Below are 20,879 nucleotides of genomic sequence, written 5' to 3'. Positions count from 1 at the left end.
ACCATGTAACTATCAATGCCCCCCTGTTTTTTCCTGTCAGGATCAATAGCCCCCTGGGTTTCCCTGTTACTACCAATGGTACCCTGGTTTCCATGTAATTACCAATGACCCCATGGTTTATCCTGTCAGTTTCAATGGCCCCTTTGTTTCCCTGTCAGTATAAATGGCCCCTTTGTTTCCCTGTCATTATCAATGGCCCCTTTGTTTCCCTGTCATTATCAATGGCATCCTGGTTTCCCTGTCACTATCAATGGCCCCCTGGTTTCCCTGTCAGTATCAATGACATCCTGGTTTCCCTGTCACTATCAATGGCATCCTGGTTTCCCTGTAAGTATCAATGGCCCCTTGGTTTCCCTGTCACTATCAATGGCCCCTTTGTTTCCCTGTCAGTATCAATGGTCTCCTGGTTTCCCTGTCAGTATCAATGGCCCCCTGGTTTCCCTGTTAGTATCAATGTTCTCCTGGTTTCCCTGTCAGTATCAATGGTCTCCTGGTTTCCCTGTAAGTATCAATGGCCCCTTGGTTTCCCTGTCAGTATCAATGGCCCCTTCATTTCCTGGTCATTATCAATGGTCTCCTGGTTTCCCTGTCAGTATCAATGGTCTCCTGGTTTCCCTGCCATTATCAATGGCCCCTTGGTTTCCCTGTCAGTATCAGTGGCCCCTTTGTTTCCCTGTCATTATCAATGATCTCCTGGTTTCCCTGTCAGTATCAATGGCCCCTTTGTTTCCCTGTCATAATCAATGGTCTCCTGGTTTCCCTGTCAGTATCAATGGTCTCCTGGTTTCCCTGTCAGTATCAATGGTCTCCTGGTTTCCCTGTCAGTATCCATGGCCCCTTGGTTTCCCTGTCACAATCAATGGCCCCTTCGTTTCCCTGTCATTATCAATGGTCTCCTGGTTTCCCTGTCAGTATCAATGGTTTCCTGGTTTCCCTGCCAATATCAATGGCCCCTTGGTTTCCCTGTCAGTATCAATGGCCCCTTTGTTTCCCTGTCATTATCAATGGTCTCCTGGTTTCCCTGTCACTATCAATGGCCCCTTTGTTTCCCTGTCATTATCAATGGTCTCCTGGTTTCCCTGTCAGTATCAATGGTCTCCTGGTTTCCCTGTCAATATCAATGGTCTCCTCGTTTCCCTGTCATTATCAATGGTCTCCTGGTTTCCCTGTCAGTATCAATGGTCTCCTGGTTTCCGTGCCATTATCAATGGCCCCTTGGTTTCCATGTCAGTATCAATGGCCCCTTTGTTTCCCTGTCATTATCAATGGTCTCCTGGTTTCCCTGTCACTATCAATGGCCCCTTTGTTTCCCTGTCATTATCAATGGTCTCCTGGTTTCCCTGTCAGTATCAATGGTCTCCTGGTTTCCCTGTCAATATCAATGGTCTCCTGGTTTCCCTGTCACTATCAATGGCCCCCTGGTTTCCCAGTTAATATCAATGGCCCCTTGGTTTCCCTGTCAGTATCACTGGCCTCTTTGTTTCCCTGTCATTATCAATGGTCTCCTGGTTTCCATGTCACTATCAATGGCCCTTTTGTTTCCCTGTCATTATCAATGGTCTCCTGGTTTCCCTGTCAGTATCAATGGTCTCCTGGTTTCCCTGTCATTATCAATGGTCTCCTGGTTTCCATGTCAGTATCAATGGCCCCCTTGTTTCCCTGTCAGTATCAATGGCCCGCTGGTTTCTCTGTCAGTATCAATGGTCACCTGGTTTCACTGTCAGTATCAATGGTCTCCTGGTTTCCCTGTCAGTATCACTGGTCTCCTGGTTTCCCTGTCAGTATCAATGGCCCCCTGGTTTCCCTGTCAGTATCAATGGTCTACTGGTTCCCTGTCAGTATCAATGGTCTCCTGGTTTCCCTGTCAGTATCAATGGCCTCCTGGTTTCCCTGTTAGTATCAATGGTCTCCTGGTTTCCCTGTCAGTATCAATGGTCTCCTGGTTTCCCTGTCAGTATCAATGGCCCCCTGGTTTCCCTGTTAGTATCAATGGTATCCTGGTTTCCCTGTCAATACCAATGGCCTCCTGGTTTCCCTTTCAGTATCAATGGCCCCCTGGTTTTGCTGTCAGTATCAATGGCCCCCTGGTTTTGCTCTCAGTATCAATGGTCTCCTGGTTTCCCTGTCAGTATCAATGGCCCCCTGGTTTTGCTGTTAGTATCAATGGCCTCCTGGTTTCCCTGTCAGTATCAATGGCCTCCTGGTTTCCCTGTCAGTATCAATGGCCCCCTGGTTTTGCTGTTAATATCAATGCCCCCTGGTTTCCCTGTCAGTATCAATGGTCTCCTGGTTTCCCTGTCAGTATCAATGGTCTCCTGGTTTCTCTGTCAGTACCAATGGCCCCCTGGTTTCCCTGTCAGTATCAATGGCCCCCTGGTTTTGCTGTCAGTATCAATGGCTTCTTGTTTCCCGGTCCTTTTCGATGGCCCCCTGGGTTCCCTGTCATTATCAATGGCTTCTGGTTTCCTGGTCTGTTTCGGGATTGGCAAGAACAGCTGTAAAACATTATGGGTCTCTGTGTGGAATGATATAAAAATACATAAGTTATAATTAAAATACAATTTATACTATCAATTATATTTGTAACTGATTTTTGACATTTTTGTTGATTTTCGTTTTTAAATTTAATTAAAGAACCTGTGCATGAATGCATCAATTCATCTACCACAACGTCATTAAATTTTAAGTGTTAATATTGTTGGAGTTTTCATTTTTACAAAAAATATTAAAATAATGATTTCTTTTTATGACCTTGTCCTGGGACTGGAGTGTCCATATGGCTTTCAGGGAAAATCCATGAACAGATGGAGGAGGGCAGTCCTCTTGAGCCACATCACAACAATGTCAATGGCATCTGCATGGAAACTGGCATTCCTGAAATAGACCTGTGCATACTTTTTCTGATCTTATGAAATGAAATTTCAAAAAGTCTATTAAACTCTAAAAATTAACAATAAAACAAGCCACGATAATTTTGGGGTAATAACATTCGTGTACAAAACATATTTTAATTTTTGACCTTCATTTTTTCTTTTCTTTTAAAGTTCCATACACACATTCATAGTTTTTGAATGTTCCTGTAACAGGTATTTGTAGCATTTTTTAATATAACCACTTTACGCAGCTTCTCCGTGGTCATCCACTAGAACCTTAGAATCAACTAATTGTGCCCAATGTGTGGGATGAATCGTCCATTCCTGTTCGATCTTTAGGATGATTTGACCATCCCATCCAATCTAAGTGATAACTTGACCAATAATACCTGATATGTAGGATGAATCGTTCATTCCCATTCAATCTAAGGTATGATATGACCATCCCAAATGATCTATGGGATGAATCGACTGATCGTATCAAGCCGTTTTCTACCATCATGTCGGAGAGGACTGGAAGCCTGCTCTGTCCTGCAGAAACCTTCAATTGACAGAGTTTCAGAATCATGCTGGGCTCAAATACCAGGATTCAAAGTTCCTCGTGTAGACAACCATTTCACACTTCCTTAAATGGACTTTAATATAATTTATAGTGGCAGAGTTTGAAAAATTCCTTTATGTAAAATGTGAACAAAATCTCCAAACATACAATCTCTTTCATTCTTTTCTAATGGGTATGTCATGTACAACAAAAATTATCTCAAATTAATACTTCTTAATATTGAACTAGAAGCACTGCAATGCGACGAAACCAGGTTTTTGTTATGGGCAATCAGAAATTATAGCCAATTAATTTGTTGTATGACTTTATCTTTACTTTTATCAAAACGAGACGTAACTGAAAATTACTGTTGGCGGAAACCATTTTTCTATTTTTAGTAATAGTGACCTTGACCCTAGCCCTTCCCCACTCAAACACAATTCCAATCTAGCTCTTCACATAAGCTACCTACACACTAAGTTTCATCAATATCTATCAATGCTAACTGGGCAGAAACCATTTTTCTATTTTTAGTAACAGGCGACCTTGACCTTAGCCCCACCCCCCTCAAAAGCAATCCCAAGCTAGCTCTTCACATAAGCTACCTACACACCAAGTTTCATCAATATCGATCAATGCTAACTAAAGTTATTGGGCAGAAACCATTTTTCTATTTTAAGTAACAGTGACCTTGACCATTTTTCTATTTTAAGTAATAGTGACCTTGACCTTAGCCCCTCCCCACTCAAAAGCAATCCAAAGCTAGCTCTTCACATAAGCAACTTACACACCAAGTTTCATCAATATCGGTCAACGCTAACTAAAGTCATTGGGCAGAAACCATTTTTCTATTTTAAGCAACAGTGACCTTGACCTTAGCCCCAACCCCTCAATAGCAATCCCAAGCTACTATTCACATAAGCTACCTACACACCAACTTTCGTCAATATCTATCAATCCTAACTAAAGCTATTGGGCAGAAACCATTTTTCTATTTTTAGTAACAGGCAACCTTGACCTTAGCCCCTCCCCCCTCAAAAGCAATCTCAAGCTAGCTCTTCACATAAGCTACCTACACACCAAGTTTCATCAATATCTGTCAATGCTAACTAAAGTTATTGGGCAGAAACCATTTTTCTATTTTAAGTAACAGTGACCTTGACCATTTTTCTATTTTAAGTAATAGTGACCTTGACCTTAGCCCCTCCCCACTCAAAAGCAATTCCAAGCTAGCTCTTCACATAAGCAACTTACACACCAACTTTCGTCAATATCTATCAATGCTAACTAAAGTTATTGGGCAGAAACCATTTTTCTATTTTAAGTAACAGTGACCTTGACCATTTTTCTATTTTAAGTAATAGTGACCTTGACCTTAGCCCCTCCCCACTCAAAAGCAATTCCAAGCTAGCTCTTCACATAAGCAACTTACACACCAACTTTCGTCAATATCTATCAATGCTAACTAAAGTTATTGGGCAGAAACCATTTTTCTATTTTAAGTAACAGTGACCTTGACCATTTTTCTATTTTAAGTAATAGTGACCTTGACCTTAGCCCCTGCCCACTCAAAAGCAATTCCAAGCTAGCTCTTCACATAAGCAACTTACACACCAACTTTCGTCAATATCTATCAATGCTAACTAAAGTTATTGGGCAGAAACCATTTTTTTATTTTTAGTAACAGGCAACCTTGACCTTAGCCCCACCCCCCTCAAAAGCAATCTCAAGCTAGCTCTTCACATAAGCTACCTACACACCAAGTTTCATCAATATCTGTCAATGCTAACTAAAGTTATTGGGCAGAAACCATTTTTCTATTTTAAGTAACAGTGACCTTGACCATTTTTCTATTTTAAGTAATAGTGACCTTGACCTTAGCCCCTCCCCACTCAAAAGCAATTCCAAGCTAGCTCTTCACATAAGCAACTTACACACCAACTTTCGTCAATATCTATCAATGCTAACTAAAGTTATTGGGCAGAAACCATTTTTCTATTTTTAGTAACAGTGACCTTGACCTTAGCCCCACCCCCTCAAAAGCAATCCTTAGCTAGCTCTTCCTATAAGCTACCTACCCACCAAGTTTCATCAATATATCTCAATGCTAACTAAATTTATTGAACAGAAACCAATGTTTGACGCCCGCCCGCCTGCCCAATGACAACCTCATTCTAATAACCCGGTTTTTGTTTAAAACCTGGTTAAAAATATCGAAAAGCATTAACAAAATTTAGAACCAGTTCTCACACACTACAAATAGAAACAGGGAGATGTAACAATATACCAAGAACACAGAGAATTTATACACACTGCAGGCAAAACTAAGTAGAATCGGAATACTATTTTCTTTTAGTATGTCCAAAATTTCGGGATGTACGTAAACAATTCTTTAAACCATACTATTGCCACTTGCCTAATATACACAAGTTTACAAAATTATTATGCGAAAAAACCATTAACACAACCACCAATACGGCAAAATATATATACCATGCAAATAACATAAGAACTTAAAATAAATTACACCATTATTCAATCTTACCAATTGGACAGTCTACATATAAATTATATCATACAAAATATTGCAACTTACCATACATTAATTGCTGCAACTAATTCACTATATATCCACGGTTGGAATGTCATTCACAAATGTATAATACTTTTCATTCATAGAAAGTTGGTTGTAGTACCACATAGCACGAGGGTGTCAAGTCATTGAGTACAAACAAAAACACTTTTTTGCTCAAGATATTCACGACTGGATAAATATTACTCCATCTAACTTCTGTTAAACAAACACTCAGACTTTGGTGAATAATTTTTGTTCTATCAAATTGTTAAGAACAAAATGTTTTATGTAAGCATTCTAGATTTTCCTTTAATTGCAAATTAGTTCACTACTACTGACTAACAATCATTTATCTTTTTGTTCACATTTTATTTTTTATGCTGCTCGCTAAATTTTACCTGTTTGCTCGTAAACTGTTTGTATGCTATTGGCATTATCGCCTGAATGTATTAAAAGTTGTTGTTGATGTATAATAGCTGTAGGCAGCAACACTCTTTCAATCTACTATTTCATTTAATCCAATTCGACAATGCATTGCCTTGCATTTTCTATGATGCTGTTACTTAAAGTGTCCTTACACAAGTACGAATTGGCCCATGGAAGAAATGTACTTTTGAAACTCGCAACAATACTGATCGTTGATCAATATTACAGTTCATTGAATTCACACCCTTACATTAGATCAGTATTACTAATGGATTTATTCACGCAACTCGATCTGATGTATTTATTAACGTGTCATATACTACGTGTTCGTTCGGGTGATATTGAAACTCATCCTGGTCTACAAAAAGATAGATGGGTGTCTTTCCATTTTACACCAAAATATAAGAGGCATTAAAAATAAATAAGAATATATTAAGGACAATTTCTTAGATCACCATGTTTTATGCTTTACAGAGACAAAGTTAGATAATAATTAATCCTTAACTTCTTACTAAATAATGCATTTATGGGAACTATTAATTTCTGATAAGAATATTTTTACCATGTATTTAAAAGCTGAAAACGCACAAATATTAAATGATTGGTGAGTGCTAAAAGAATAACTATGATCAACTATCGTTTCATAAGGAAGACATACCGTGTTTTCTGTACCTTTTTATGCCCCATTCGAAGAAGAGGGAGTATATTGCTTGCAATTGTCGATAAGTGTGTCCGTCAATAGATATAAGCTTGTCCAAATGATAACTCAACAATTCCGGTGCATCTGGTCGTCAAAATTGACCTGAATGATGGGTCTGACCAGCAGATGGCCCCTATTGATTTCCGGGGTTTTCGGGTCAAAGTTTTAGGTCACAGTGACCTTGAATTTGAAATGGTTGTCTGAGTAATAAACAGACAATACCTGCACTCATGAAACTCCATCTGGAGGTAGGGCCTTTCCTGTAGATTACCCATATTGATTTTAGGGGTCATCGGGTCAAAGGTCAAGACTGCAATAGACCTTGGGAGGATGTGCCTAACCACTATATGACCCCTATTGGTTGTGATGTCATAGAGTCAAAGGCCAAGTACACAAGTCATGTTGGTCGTTAAAATTTACGTCATATTTACCTTCTCCCTGCTGCTAAGGGATACATGTTTATCTGCAAATATCAGTCATCATCTGAACATGATTAAAACTGTATCTTTTACCCTTGAACTATCTTAGAATTGCCTTAAAGGCATCCAATGTCAATGACATATCAGCTGTGATTTTGGTACATGCATATTTCATTCAAATGTTACAATATTCCTGGAAACACTGCGCTCAGAGGTGGAGGTTGGGGCATAATGTTTGAGAAACAGCTCTCTTTTTAATTAAACACAGTTTCCCTCATCAGATTCAATGTTTTTGATGGTTATTCATCTGTTTCGGTCAAATAAATCAATTATATTAATTGTGGTACATCTTATTTGGAATGCAACCTTTATAGTTAGGTTGATGTTAACAAGTTGCATTACATCAATAAGAATTTTTTACATGAATAATGTATCATCCGTCTCATACGTTTAAAGTTAAATGATTATTAACTGTCGAATATATGTGGTGGATCACTGCTTACACCAAGTATTTTACTCGGTGAGCCAAAGTATATCTGTGGTGGATCACTGCTTACACCAGGCCTAGTGCCTGGTGAGCCAAGGTATATCTGTGGTGGATCACTGCTTACACCAGGCCTAGTGCCTGGTGAGCCAAGGTATATCTGTGGTGGATCACTGCTTACACCAGGCCTAGTGCTTGGTGAGCCAAGGTATATCTGTGGTGAATCACTGCTTACACCAGGCCTAGTGCCTGGTGAGCCAAGGTATATCTGTGGTGAATCACTGCTTACACAAGGCCTAGTGCCTGGTGAGCCAAAGTATATCTGTGGTGAATCACTGCTTACACAAGGCCTAGTGCCTGGTGAGCCAAAGTATATCTGGTGAATCACTGCTTACACAAGGCCTAGTGCCTGGTGAGCCAAGGTATATCCGTGGTGAATCACTGCTTACACAAGGCCTAGTGCCTGGTGAGCCAAGGTATATCCGTGGTGAATCACTGCTTACACAAGGCCTAGTGCCCGGTGAGCCAAGGTATATCGGTGGTGAATCACTGCTTACACCAGGCCTAGTGCCCGGTGAGCCAAGGTATATCTGTGGTGAATCACTGCTTACCCCAGGCCTAGTGCCTGGTGAGCCAAGGTATATCTGTGGTGAATCACTGCTTACACCAGGCCTAGTGCCTGGTGAGCCAAGGTATATCTGTGGTGAATCACTGCTTACACCAGGCCTAGCGCCTGGTGAGCCAAGGTATATCTGTGGTGAATCACTGCTTACACAAGGCCTAGTGCCTGGTGAGCCAAAGTATATCTGTGGTGGATACTGCTTACACAAGGCCTAGTGCCTGGTGAGCCAAGGTATATCTGTGGTGGATCACTGCTTTCACCAGGCCTAGTGCCTGGTGAGCCAAGGTATATCTGTGGTGAATCACTGCTTACACCAGGCCTAGTGCCTGGTGAGCCAAGGTATATCTGTGGTGAATCACTGCTTACACCAGGCCTAGTGCCTGGTGAGCCAAGGTATATCTGTGGTGGATCACTGCTTACACCAGGCCTAGTGCCTGGTGAGCCAAGGTATATCTGTGGTGGATCACTGCTTACACCAAGTCTAGTGCCTGGTGAGCCGAAGTATATCTGTGGTGAATCATTGCTTACACAAGGCCTAGTGCCTGGTGAGCCAAGGTATATCTGTGGTGAATCATTGGTAAGCCAAGGTATATCTGTGGTGAATCACTGCTTACACCAGGCCTAGTGCCTGGTGAGCCAAAGTATATCTGTGGTGAATCACTGCTTACACCAGGCCTAGTGCCTGGTGAGCCAAAGTATATCTGTGGTGAATCACTGCTTACTCAAGGCCTAGTGCCTGGTGAGCCAAAGTATATCTGTGGTGAATCACTGCTTACACCAGGCCTAGTGCCTGGTGAGCCAAGGTAAATCTGTGGTGAATCACTGCTTACATCAGGCCTAGTGCCTGGTGAGCCAAGGTATCTGTGGTGGATCACTGCTTACACAAGGCCTAGTGCCTGGTGAGCCAAAGTATCTGTGGTGGATCACTGCTTACACAAGGCCTAGTGCCTGGTGAGCCAAGGTATATCTGTGGTGGATCACTGCTTACACCAAGTAAGACATGTTCAGTGGACAGTTGACGACTTGATCAAAAGTTTAATAAAGTTAAAGATGCACTCTTACTCCCAAATAAGATTTACCAAAATAAATATAAATATTAAAATATACCAAGAAGGATGGATAAATGTCGAAGACAATAGTTTTTATGAAGGAAACCAAGTTTCATTGGAAAGAAAGGTGCAGAATACACGGTATTTCTTCCTTATAAGACGATAGTAAATCACAGTAAATCTTTTAGCATTCACCAATCATTTAATATATTTGCGTTTTCAGCTAATAAATACACGGTTACAGTTTTGTTATCAGTAAATAATATTTACCGTAAATGCATTATTTAGTAAGTAGTTCAAGGTTTATCACTCAAAAAATATGTTTGTTATACATGTGTATGTATTGATTTTGAATAAGAGTGTCACTTTAAGTTCAATGTCATTATAATGATTATTTATTCTTATATTAGTTTAAATTATATGCGAGGTTCATTTACTTAATAAAAAATGCATGTTGATTTAATTATAATACGTTTCAAAAGAACATACCTCGCATGTTTATTTTCAAGATGTTGAAAATAGTTCAAGTTTCAGAAATGTCAACTGTCCCAATCTCGAACTTGACACTTCTTATATACCCGCAAGATGCTGCAGCAATGCTGCAAGGCTTTCGATTGATCTGTAGGGCTGCAGCCCACATTTGCAGGTGAGAAGAAGGTGCCAAGGCTCGAGTACAATAAAACAAGTAAATATGAAAAGTCTCGCAAGACAATCATAATAATATATACATCAATCGATCGAGAATGACAAATTGCATCTTATTCTAACACTTAATTAAACAATCTAATAATAAAACAAATATCTTAATGCTGCAGAAATAATATTATCAAACATCCGCGAAATAGTGTCATTGCAACAATTGGATCAAATAGTACACTCGCAGCATTGTAATTGTAATCTGTAACATGAGCACATTTATATTAAACATCAATAATAAACTTATGCTTGAAACAATTTAACTTTACAATTCATACAGGAAAAGTTTACTCCAATGAATAAATATCTAATAAATATAAATACTGCGCTGTAACCCTTCAGTAAAAATGGCGGACATATTTAACAGTCGTGTGTACTTCAAATTTATAAACGGATTATACAGCATCGATTCAAGGTATACTTATGTAATTTATATATGAATTGAAATTGTAATTATCAACATATTCATTTACTACAAGACTTCTGCAATAATCATAAAAGAAATGGAAAAACAGCGACAAGACAACAGAGTGTAAGTAAATTCGGAAATCCGGACAATTGTTAAAATATAAAGGGGGTACAACATATTACAATAACAAGCATACATAACATGAAAATCATAAAAATGAATTGACATCAGTAATGAAGTAATAATAATACAACATTTATACTTTCATCATTTGATTCAATGCTTCAATAAATAGCTAGTTGACGACAATCTTATAAATAAGTTGCATAACTCTATATTACCCTATATACAAATAAAGGCCTTCGTTTAACTTTCTTCTCATCTTCTTTTACAATTGTTTGTCTTTAACCGGCATCTTTTTTTATATTTTAACCAGTTTTCACCAACGGAAAATTCGTTGTTAGAATGATGTTCATTGTTGTTCGGACAGGTTGATGGTAAGCCTGCAACAAACTCACATATGGTTTCGAATACCTTCAGTTGGGTTTTACATAAAGTGACCAGACTTGGTATGTACATGTATGAACAGTTAATGGATTTTTTTCAAAGGATCACTCTTACGGGCCTACTATAAGTAGAAAAAGTGGTTGTTTCTGGATAACCTTTGTTTGGTTTGACTTATTGTGACCAAACTTATTATAAAGTAGGAGTTTATATATTCCACGGATTGTGTTTGGGGCCCGGAGAGTCTTGGTCAAGGTCTTAGTCATTGTTGCTAAAAATGTTAAAAATATTAGTTGTTAAAATTTAGTAAGGGTTGATTCATTGTGACTAAACTTTGTATTTTGTGTTTTGAAAATAGTTTATGGAGAATTTCATTGAATTGTCTCAAGAGTCTCTTCGGTCAAGATTCTTTTACTTTAACTACATTAGTGTTTGGTACTGAATAACTTAGTATGGGTCGACATGTTTTGAATAAAGTTGGTATAAAGGAAACATGAATAGAGGATTTTCATGGGATTAGGTTTGGGTCCACAGGGCTAAGGTCACTGTTACTAAAATAGAAAAAAATTAGTTGCAACTAAATGTCACAAAAAATTTAAGTATTTAGTATTAAATACGATAATTATTAAGCGCTCTCTGACGTCACTCTTTTCCCATAATTCTGGTGCTGTTTTTAGTGCTTAAATCATTGTTAAGCGCTCCTCCAGCCGAGCGGTCATTGTTAAGAATTAAATCTGAAAAATGGCATCTGGTGGTGCGAGATTGGAGAATGCAGTGGATGTTCAGGGTTCCATCCGCGACCTAGAGGAAAAGGGTGAGCTTTTGTCCCGGTAATTGCAAGAACTTACTCGCAGAGAAAAATCGACAAAGAAATCGTACGAATTTGACTTCGACACACTGCTGAAAGAGAGGGACATTTTACGTCTTTCCAGCGAGAAAGTTGTGTTACATTGAAAACCAGGTTTTTGTTGTATCGATGCGTTTCTGATTTTCCTTTAATTTTAGGTTTATTTTAATTTTGATGTTGAAAGGCACATATTTTATAACAATCATTTCAAAGACAAAGTGGCGCATAGTCGAATGCGCTGTCCTGCAACAGTTCCTGTTAAAATAAATGATTATGTACTCTTTATTTTTTTCTGTATATTGTTACTTAATGATTCCTTCCTATATCTTTATACACCAGCGTGGGTATTTACTCTTCCTCTAGTTGAAGGAGTTTCTGCGAAAGAAATTTATGCGGATTCCCCACAAGGTAGTGAAGAAAATCATACACCAGACACAACCTGTAGATATCTGTCTATCTTTTCGAAGGGTTTTCATACAAACGATTTTAGTAGACCATAATTACATTAAGCAATATTTACACGTCAACTTCCATTCCTTAAATGAATGGCCCTTTCGACGATTTTGATTTTCACCCGATGAACGCAAATGGATATGCTCGGATCGCGTATAAGTTTAACTATACATGTACATTGAAGATTGTATATCTTTTGTGTCAGCATGTCGCGAAAAACGTATAATATTATTGTCACTAACGTCTCATTTTCACCTTACAAATCAAACACGAAGTTGTTTTCCCCGCTTTTTATGAGATCATATAACAAACTATTTCCGGTAGAGGCCGGTCGATCTTATTACAAAATGGTTGAAAAAGGAAGACTAAGACATTTTCTAAAATTTCAGTATTTTTTTTAAAGACTGCAATTGATAAATGAACTATTGGTCTAAATATAAGTAATGAGTTATGCGGTTTATGCCATTATTGGAGATAAGGGCAGTGATAAAGCATGCGTGGGGCCCTTTGGCACTTTACACTTTAACAAGCCCAACAGCGTTCATACCCCAATACGGACTCGACTAAGTAATTAATTCCTGTAATGAGAAAGTCTTAAATACCACTCACTCGAGACGTAAGTGTGTGCGTTAGATTGGGGGGTATGTGCATATATGTTTGAAAGTTAATTTGTGTACGGTGAAATTATTTCTATAGAAATAGATTGACTGTTATACGTATGTATGTTGACATGTTATGGTAAAGGCATTTGACATTTATTCGATTACGAGTATATTGACTTTAAACAAGGATCATTTGACTAAGAGGAAGGCAAACAAAAGATGTTACTGACATCTCAATTTGTTTAATTGAATGATATGTTCATGTAACACTATGTTCAACATAGTTTCTATTTCATTTTATATTTTCAGAGTGAACCAACAACGCACGAGGAAATAACACAGTAAGAACCGTTTTAACAAATTATTTGTACTTTTATCTCATATCTTTTTTGTTGTTTTCCTTAAGATGTCGCCAAGTATACATATGAATTTAATCGATAAAATAAAGAACATTATTGATTGATTTAATGTGAAATTAGATACCAAATTAAGATACCTATTAATAAATTGATGTGCAAAAGAAATCGTGCTTTACGCTAATGAGCTTAGTATTTATATAGTATTACTCCATTTTCAGAATGTATGAGAAGTACGAAGAGATTGATGAGAACAAGTAAGTACAATGGATGGTATATAACGAAAGTTTCCTAAATCCAGTGAAATGCATTTAATTAAAATGTAATTGTCTAACACTGTTATTTAATGCGACTTACTCAAACACATTTGTGAATGTTCCTCTGACCTTTTAAAATAATATCTAAAACAGTTTTATTTAAACAAACCATGGTTCAGTTGAAGGGCGAATGCATGAATGCTGACATTAAATTAACATAAAATTATTGAGTCAAGTGCATGCAATTTGGATTTTTCTTAGTGTGAATTGAATCGGTAAGACCATTCCGAATCATTATATAAACAAAAGTATTGATCATATTTCTGTGAGAAAGACATACTATTATAAGCTCGACCATTCGAAGAATACGGATGTTTCATTACTTGCCCTAGAGTCGGCGTCTATGTCGGCGTCCGATCATTGTTTTATGGCAAGTTCTCCACAGATCTTAAAAGCTCAGCTATTAAATGACTGTGCTTAATTCTTCCACATCTTAGTCACCGGAATATATCAAAAGCATGTTAGAGGTATATAGCCCCTATGAGACCTAAGATCAAGCAATAACTCTATAACACTACGAGTACCAAGAAGTCGGACTGCTATGTATGGTGACAGAAGTTACGTGACTGCTGCCTCAAAGCTGTGGAATTCTCTTCCAAGAGGAATAAGGGACTGTGACACGTATGCTTCTTTTAAAAGAGCCCTGAAGACACACTTCTTCATTGAAATATATGGGAACTAATTGTCATTATACACAGTTATCCTTAACTTGTCATTTTTCACGTTTGTTTATTTTTTATTTATTTTATTAATTTTTTTAATCATTCTGTAGTTATTCTAGTGCCATTGTTTCGTATGTCCATTTTACTGGTTGTATTAATGTTGCTTTAAGTTTTATTCCACTGGTTTTGTAAATTGTACACGATCTATCTGATCATAAGTATTTGTACTTCTTAGGTCATTTTTTCAGAACAGTTTATGATGTGTGTACACTGAATTTTACTCGGCCCGTGTCTTTTAAGTACTGTTTTAGTATTGCTTCTTATCTTTTATACTTTTTAATACCTTCTGATGATTTTAAAGGTTGGTTGTATGTAGCCGTAGTGTTTATTTTTAACATGTGTATCTGCCTTATTCTTTCTATATATGTTTTTTTGTATACGTATATTTGTTTGTTAAGCACTTTTGAACGTATGTGTTTTTATGATAAAAGTGCTATATAAATAAGGTATAATAATAATAATAATCTTTTCAGGACCATCACACAATGGCATCACATTACCTCATATTATGCTAAACTCAAATAACGACCCCCTAATCGACTTGAAGGGTTTGGTTTAAGCACTGTTTTATCCTTTTAACCATTTTCTAGAAAGTGGAGTCTTGATATAAGAAAGGTCCACGTTGTGCATGCGGGCTAGCAGGAGTGTGACGTCAAACGAACGTTTGATTAGGGTTTAAATATTGCGACAAACATGTTATGAATGGTGAACTTCCAATTTTGGCTCATAGGGTCAGGGACAAACTAATGTTACTAAAAGTAAGAAAACAGTTAAAAATGATTCTCACAACGATATATGAAGTTTTTCAATTAATTATTGAAAACCTGGTTTCGCTATATTGCGGTGTTTCTTTTTTATTTCTTTAATTGGACTTTATTATTGTACGTTATCTCTAGACAACTGCTTGTTAGGATGGGAAAGGGGCAAAAATACAGGAACAGAAATTCATCTCCAAGTTCGGTTCGATAACAATGGATGCATTACTCTTATTCTGAATGCATCATACACTTATAATACAACAAAATGTTTTGAATCTGTGTAAAGTGGCAGATTTTATTAGAATCGTTTAGAAAAGTACTATTTTCGTTCACTTATTTAGTTTTTGAAGGATCTATCGAACTTGACCTGTATCTTCTGATGTTACACCTGTGTACCATAAAATGTTCAAATCTGTCAAGCCTTTCATGAGTTATCGTCCGGAAACCATTTTTCTATTTTTAGTAACAGTGACCTTGACCCCACCAGCCCCAATATCGAACTTGATCTGTATCTTCTGATGTTATACCTGTGTACCAAATATTGTTCAAATCCGTTTAGCCTTTCATGAGTTATCATCCGGAAACCGTTTTTCTTTTTTTAGTAACAGTGACCTTGACCTTGGCCCCACCAGCCTCAATATCGAACTTGACCTGTATCTTCTGATGTTACACATGTGTACCAAATTTTTTTCAAATCTGTCAAGCCTTTCATGAGTTATAGTCCAGAAACCGTTTTTCTATTTTTAGTAAATGTGACCTTGACCTTGGCCCCACCAGCCCCAATATCGAACTTGACCTGTATCTTCTGATGTTACACCTGTGTACCAATTTTTTTTAAATCTGTCTAGCCTCTCATGAGTTATCGTCCGGAAACCATGAAAACAGACCGACCGACAGACCAACCGACCGACCGACCGACAAGCTCACTAACTTGATCTGTATCTTCCGATGTTACACCTGTGTACCAAAAATTGTTCAAATCCGTCTAGCCTTTCATGAGTTATCGTCCGGAAACCGTTTTTCTTTTTTTAGTAACAATGACCTTGACCTTGGCCCCACCAGCCCCAATATCCAACTTGACCTGTATCTTCTGATGTTACACCTGTGTACCAAAATATTTTCAAATCTGTCAAGCCTTTCATGAGTTATCGTCCGGAAACCATTTTTCTATTTTTAGTAACAGTGACCTTGACCTTGGCCCCACCAGCCCCAATATCGAACTTGACCTGTATCTTCTGATGTTACACCTGTGTGCCAAAAATTTTTCAAACCTGTCTAGCCTTTCATGAGTTATCGTCCGGAAACCATGAAAACCGACAGACCGACCGACCGACAAACCGACCGACCGACCGACAAGCTCACTCCTATATACCCCCTCAAACTTCGTTTGTGGGGGTATAAATATACTCGTACATAGAATAATGAATGGATACTTGCAGTGGTTGCTGTGAAGCATACAATCTTATACCAGACATTTCTCATTGGCTCACAAATAAGTGCATACACCCAACTTTTCAAGGCCAATTCAAGAATACAAGGAGGTCTTTAAGACAACAGGTATGTATACATAATTCTAAGGTTCCAATGCATTTTACAGGATGTTGCCAAATGAAAACAGTGAATAGTCACCAATTTCACCAATACTATGAATATCAAACAATACTGATTCAGGGGTTAATTATTTCACAGAACAACAAATAGCCAGAAAGAAACAAAAGTGACAAAAGATCGCAACAGGGTAGGAGGAAACAGGTAAGTCTGAGGATTAATGTTGCAAATGACCCCTGACCTGAACTGTGTGTGGAATATGTGACAGTACTCACATTTGCATTGAGCTAAATATGAATTTTAAATACCAGGTAGTCACAAAGATATTCACAAATTAAGTACATTGTAGACACTAACCATGTTTGATTGCTAGGCATGTCCGCCAGAGTGACACAATTCAACCAATGTTACAGATAAGACTGTTGAAAAACCTATTTCCCCAGAAACACTATGTATATATACAACAGTAAATGTTAATTTGCTTTTTTGATTTAGTATTTTCAGAGCGGCGCTGCGATTGAAAGATCTGCAATATAAAAAAGTCGATAAGCGACATGGAGGAGGAAAGAATATTTGTTCAACTTCAGGCTATATATCAAGGTGGATATAAATTCAATTCAATATCTGCATCCTGGTCTCTGAGATTAAATAGTTTCTGTTACTAGTAAGACTGTTACTAGTGCATACACTGATTTCATCAACACTATTTATACAAAAAAATACTGATTCTGGAATTTATTATTTTACAGCAAATTGCCAAAACGAAAAGGAAAAGGCAAGAAATTGCAACAGCCTTAAGAGGCGACAGGTAAGGACGGGGATAAATGTTGCAAAGGACCCGTGTCTTCAGCAGTTTGTGGAATATAGCTGCAGCCAACCTGCATTGAGAGCAAAGTGTATTCTCTTCCTGAGATTGACACACAAGTCGATCCCTCACAAGCTAGGGCTCAATATCTATGATTATTGCATACTTAAAGAAAAAGTTCAAAACCTTTCAAATGATTAAATTAGAATCCTTTTGCAAAAAGCATAGTGAATCAAAATCGTGTATTTAAGGCACAATGTTTTCATATATTTCAGAAAGAAACATATAGCAAGCCAGACAAAGGTGAAGGCCATGAGGTATCTTGTCTATTGAGTTTGTCAAGTTCTTCACAGAAAGAAATCATGGAGATGTCATTGCCTTTAGGACTCTTACTTTACCACGGCTAAGAATGCACATTCTGAAGTGTGTGTAAATAGAACTCATTAAACTCATTTCAACTGAATAACAGATAGAGAAGAAATGAAGTTTTACAGTTCATTTTAAACTAGTTTGTGTACTTTGTGTAATTTGTCATGCATGGTAGGAGTTTGAGGATATTTGGCAAAAGCAGCACGCCAAATGTATTGAGCTTACAAAGTCTCATGCAACACCCAGGTAACTGCATTGACGATCATGGTCACACTAAGGAGGTTAATTATAATGGACAACTATATTTCTTTATTATACATGCATATATTTATTCAGTATAGGTGTTTGTGTCCTATCTGTAAATTTGTAATGCAATGTTCAGTATGAAAAAGCCCCAATGCTACAAATACCACTTCTAGAGAAACCTTGCTTAGCCAGGGACAGCTAGTGTGTGAAAAATCCAGATTCTATCATTAATTGGTGTTGTCATTGTTATGTTGCAATTGATCAAACATTTTTCACCTCCAAACCAGATATTTACTAGTAATTGTTATATGAAACATTAAACTTAAATAAAGAAAAATAAAGAGAAGAGGGAACTGGAAGCGTTGGAGTTGGTATGGAAATAAATTTAGAGATTGAATATTAACATTTGTTTATGTATATACATAATTATATACCTTCAGACAGACACACATACAGACAGACAGACAGGCAGGCAGGCAGGCAAGGCAGGCATACAAACAAGACAGACAGACAGAAAGCATTTCTCACTTATTTTTCAATAATACTCATCCAATGCATTTTATTTCCCCAGGAGCTGGTCAAGCGACGTAAATTCGTGAAAGTCGCAACAAACGAAAACGTGTTCAAGACCATGGGGGGCAGGCAAAGAAGAAACCAGCTTGGAAGTGAAAATAAAAATGCCTGCCCCCTCCCCCACCCCTCGACCGAACTCTCTCTTCTGCATCTCAGCCAAACTACTAAAAATCGCTCTCTGATCCAAATTATTTATGACAAACCCTATCCTCCTTCAATGACAGGTTGACAAAGACAATAGAAGATCCACAGCGTCGACAAAATTATAGTCCTAGGTAGAACCAGAGACTAGGACAGATGATGGGTAACCGGTGCTTCAATTGTGGGGAAGAGGGACATTTTTGAGCTGATTGAAGTGCACATGCTTGATGATGACGACACTTTGTTCTTGAACATACTGAAACTGAAGAACCAGAGAACGTCCCCATATGAAGCCTTTGTCTTCAGACCCTGACCTGTACAGAAGCTGAACTTAGCAGTTTATTTATTACGTTGGCTTATCCATAGATTTCTTGCTGTTTTATAACATATTAAAGAAATTCGAATAATTTTGTTTTGAAGTAAAAAAAGTCAGGATTTATGTTATAGCTTTTGTGTATGGAGGCTATTCGTTGCCAAAAGTCCAGACGTGTAATTCCCACAATGTGCTTCTTAATCGTACTAAATATCTCTTACATTTGTCAATGTAGACGTGCTATTTGTTGTTTCTATTCGTCAGTTGTTCCGTATTGATTTGTCATTTGTCATTATAGTAGTCAAAATGTATATTTGTCAGATCGACCCTGTATAAACTCACTAAAACATAGATCGTATAACTTGCCTTTAACAATATGATGATGTAATTTAGAAAGCCGAATCATGCATATGTAAAACTGCAATCCTACAGTCGACATTCGCATTCGTAAAGTGAACATTTGCAGTCCAACAAGTCCAGGTTTACAAAAGTCAATTGACAAGTTCAGAATTACAAGGATAGACGATTTCGCCTATACCTTATACGGTAAATGTCACCGAAAGAAACAAAGGTGAATGGGCGGAGCTAACGAATCAGATTTTCTTTCGTTTATTTCCGCCGAATCAAGCAAGGGAGATAACATCTCTGCCTACCTCCTGTAAATTTCCGGTTGTAAGTCCGAGTACTCTCTTATTTCACAATAAAAACTAAAATTAACTTCATCTTTTATTTAATTTTGACGATCAATGTTCCTAAATGGGTTTAAATTACCACATCATTTAGTCAATTGCAGTTGGGTGTATCTGAGCTGGGCTCACGGACCCAGATTTATACTTCCACTGTCAGTTTTTTTTTACTTATATACCCAAGCAGGCAAAAATTGTTCATTTATTGTATTTACAAGTGGACCATGGGCGGATCGTTCAGTGGGGGTGGGGAGCTGTAGGGCCTGTGCCCCCCCCCCCCCAGTTGGCCCGCAAGTAAACTTAAAGGTTATTTGTTTGTCAATATTTCTCAGAAAAAAGTACTTTATTACGCCATAATGCACCAATTCAGACTAAAAATATTTGATATATTCTAGGGGGAGTACCCCTTAACCCCACTTCCCACATTTTAAACATATTAATGTCATGCCCACTTAAGTAACGCCCCTCTAACGCAAGTCCCTGTTCAAAACCTGCTCCAGCAAACCCACGAAACATTTGATGGACATCATAATGATATCTACCTAGTTTTGTCTGATGTTATACATTTACTATCTTAATAAGCATGTATGGTGTAAACGTGAAATTTCAATACATCATTGAAACAAAATATCCGTGTGGATGGAAGATTAGCCCTCCAACCCACTTGTGTCCCCCAGTTATGAATTACAGGATCTGCCACTGTGAACCATAACAATCAAGTAGGGGATTTCAAGAACGTGAAAAAATAGATATCGTGAGTCTTAGATTAGAAAAACAAACGTGCCATTTTTCCCCTCCAAAAGGGCTAGGTCCGCTTCACCTAAATGTGAAAAAAGCCCTGACTG

General features: G+C 37.9%; 1 protein-coding gene across 1 annotated transcript; it reads right to left on the bottom strand.

The window, feature by feature from the left end:
• Positions 1-2,327: 2,327 nt before the first annotated feature.
• Positions 2,328-10,185, bottom strand: LOC128210811 (splicing factor 3A subunit 2-like). Its single transcript, XM_052915163.1, has 4 exons — positions 10,179-10,185; positions 8,838-9,128; positions 8,038-8,375; positions 2,328-2,495 (listed from the first exon to the last, which is right to left on the bottom strand). Exons 1-4 carry the CDS (start codon positions 10,183-10,185, stop codon positions 2,328-2,330), a joined length of 804 nt encoding a protein of 267 aa, XP_052771123.1.
• Positions 10,186-20,879: the final 10,694 nt, after the last annotated feature.

The sequence above is a fragment of the Mya arenaria genome, chromosome 12 (genome assembly GCF_026914265.1).
Source record: "Mya arenaria isolate MELC-2E11 chromosome 12, ASM2691426v1".
Taxonomy (NCBI): domain Eukaryota; kingdom Metazoa; phylum Mollusca; class Bivalvia; order Myida; family Myidae; genus Mya; species Mya arenaria.
The sequence above is the reverse complement of the archived record's forward strand: the minus strand, read 5'-3'. Positions and strand labels throughout refer to the sequence as shown.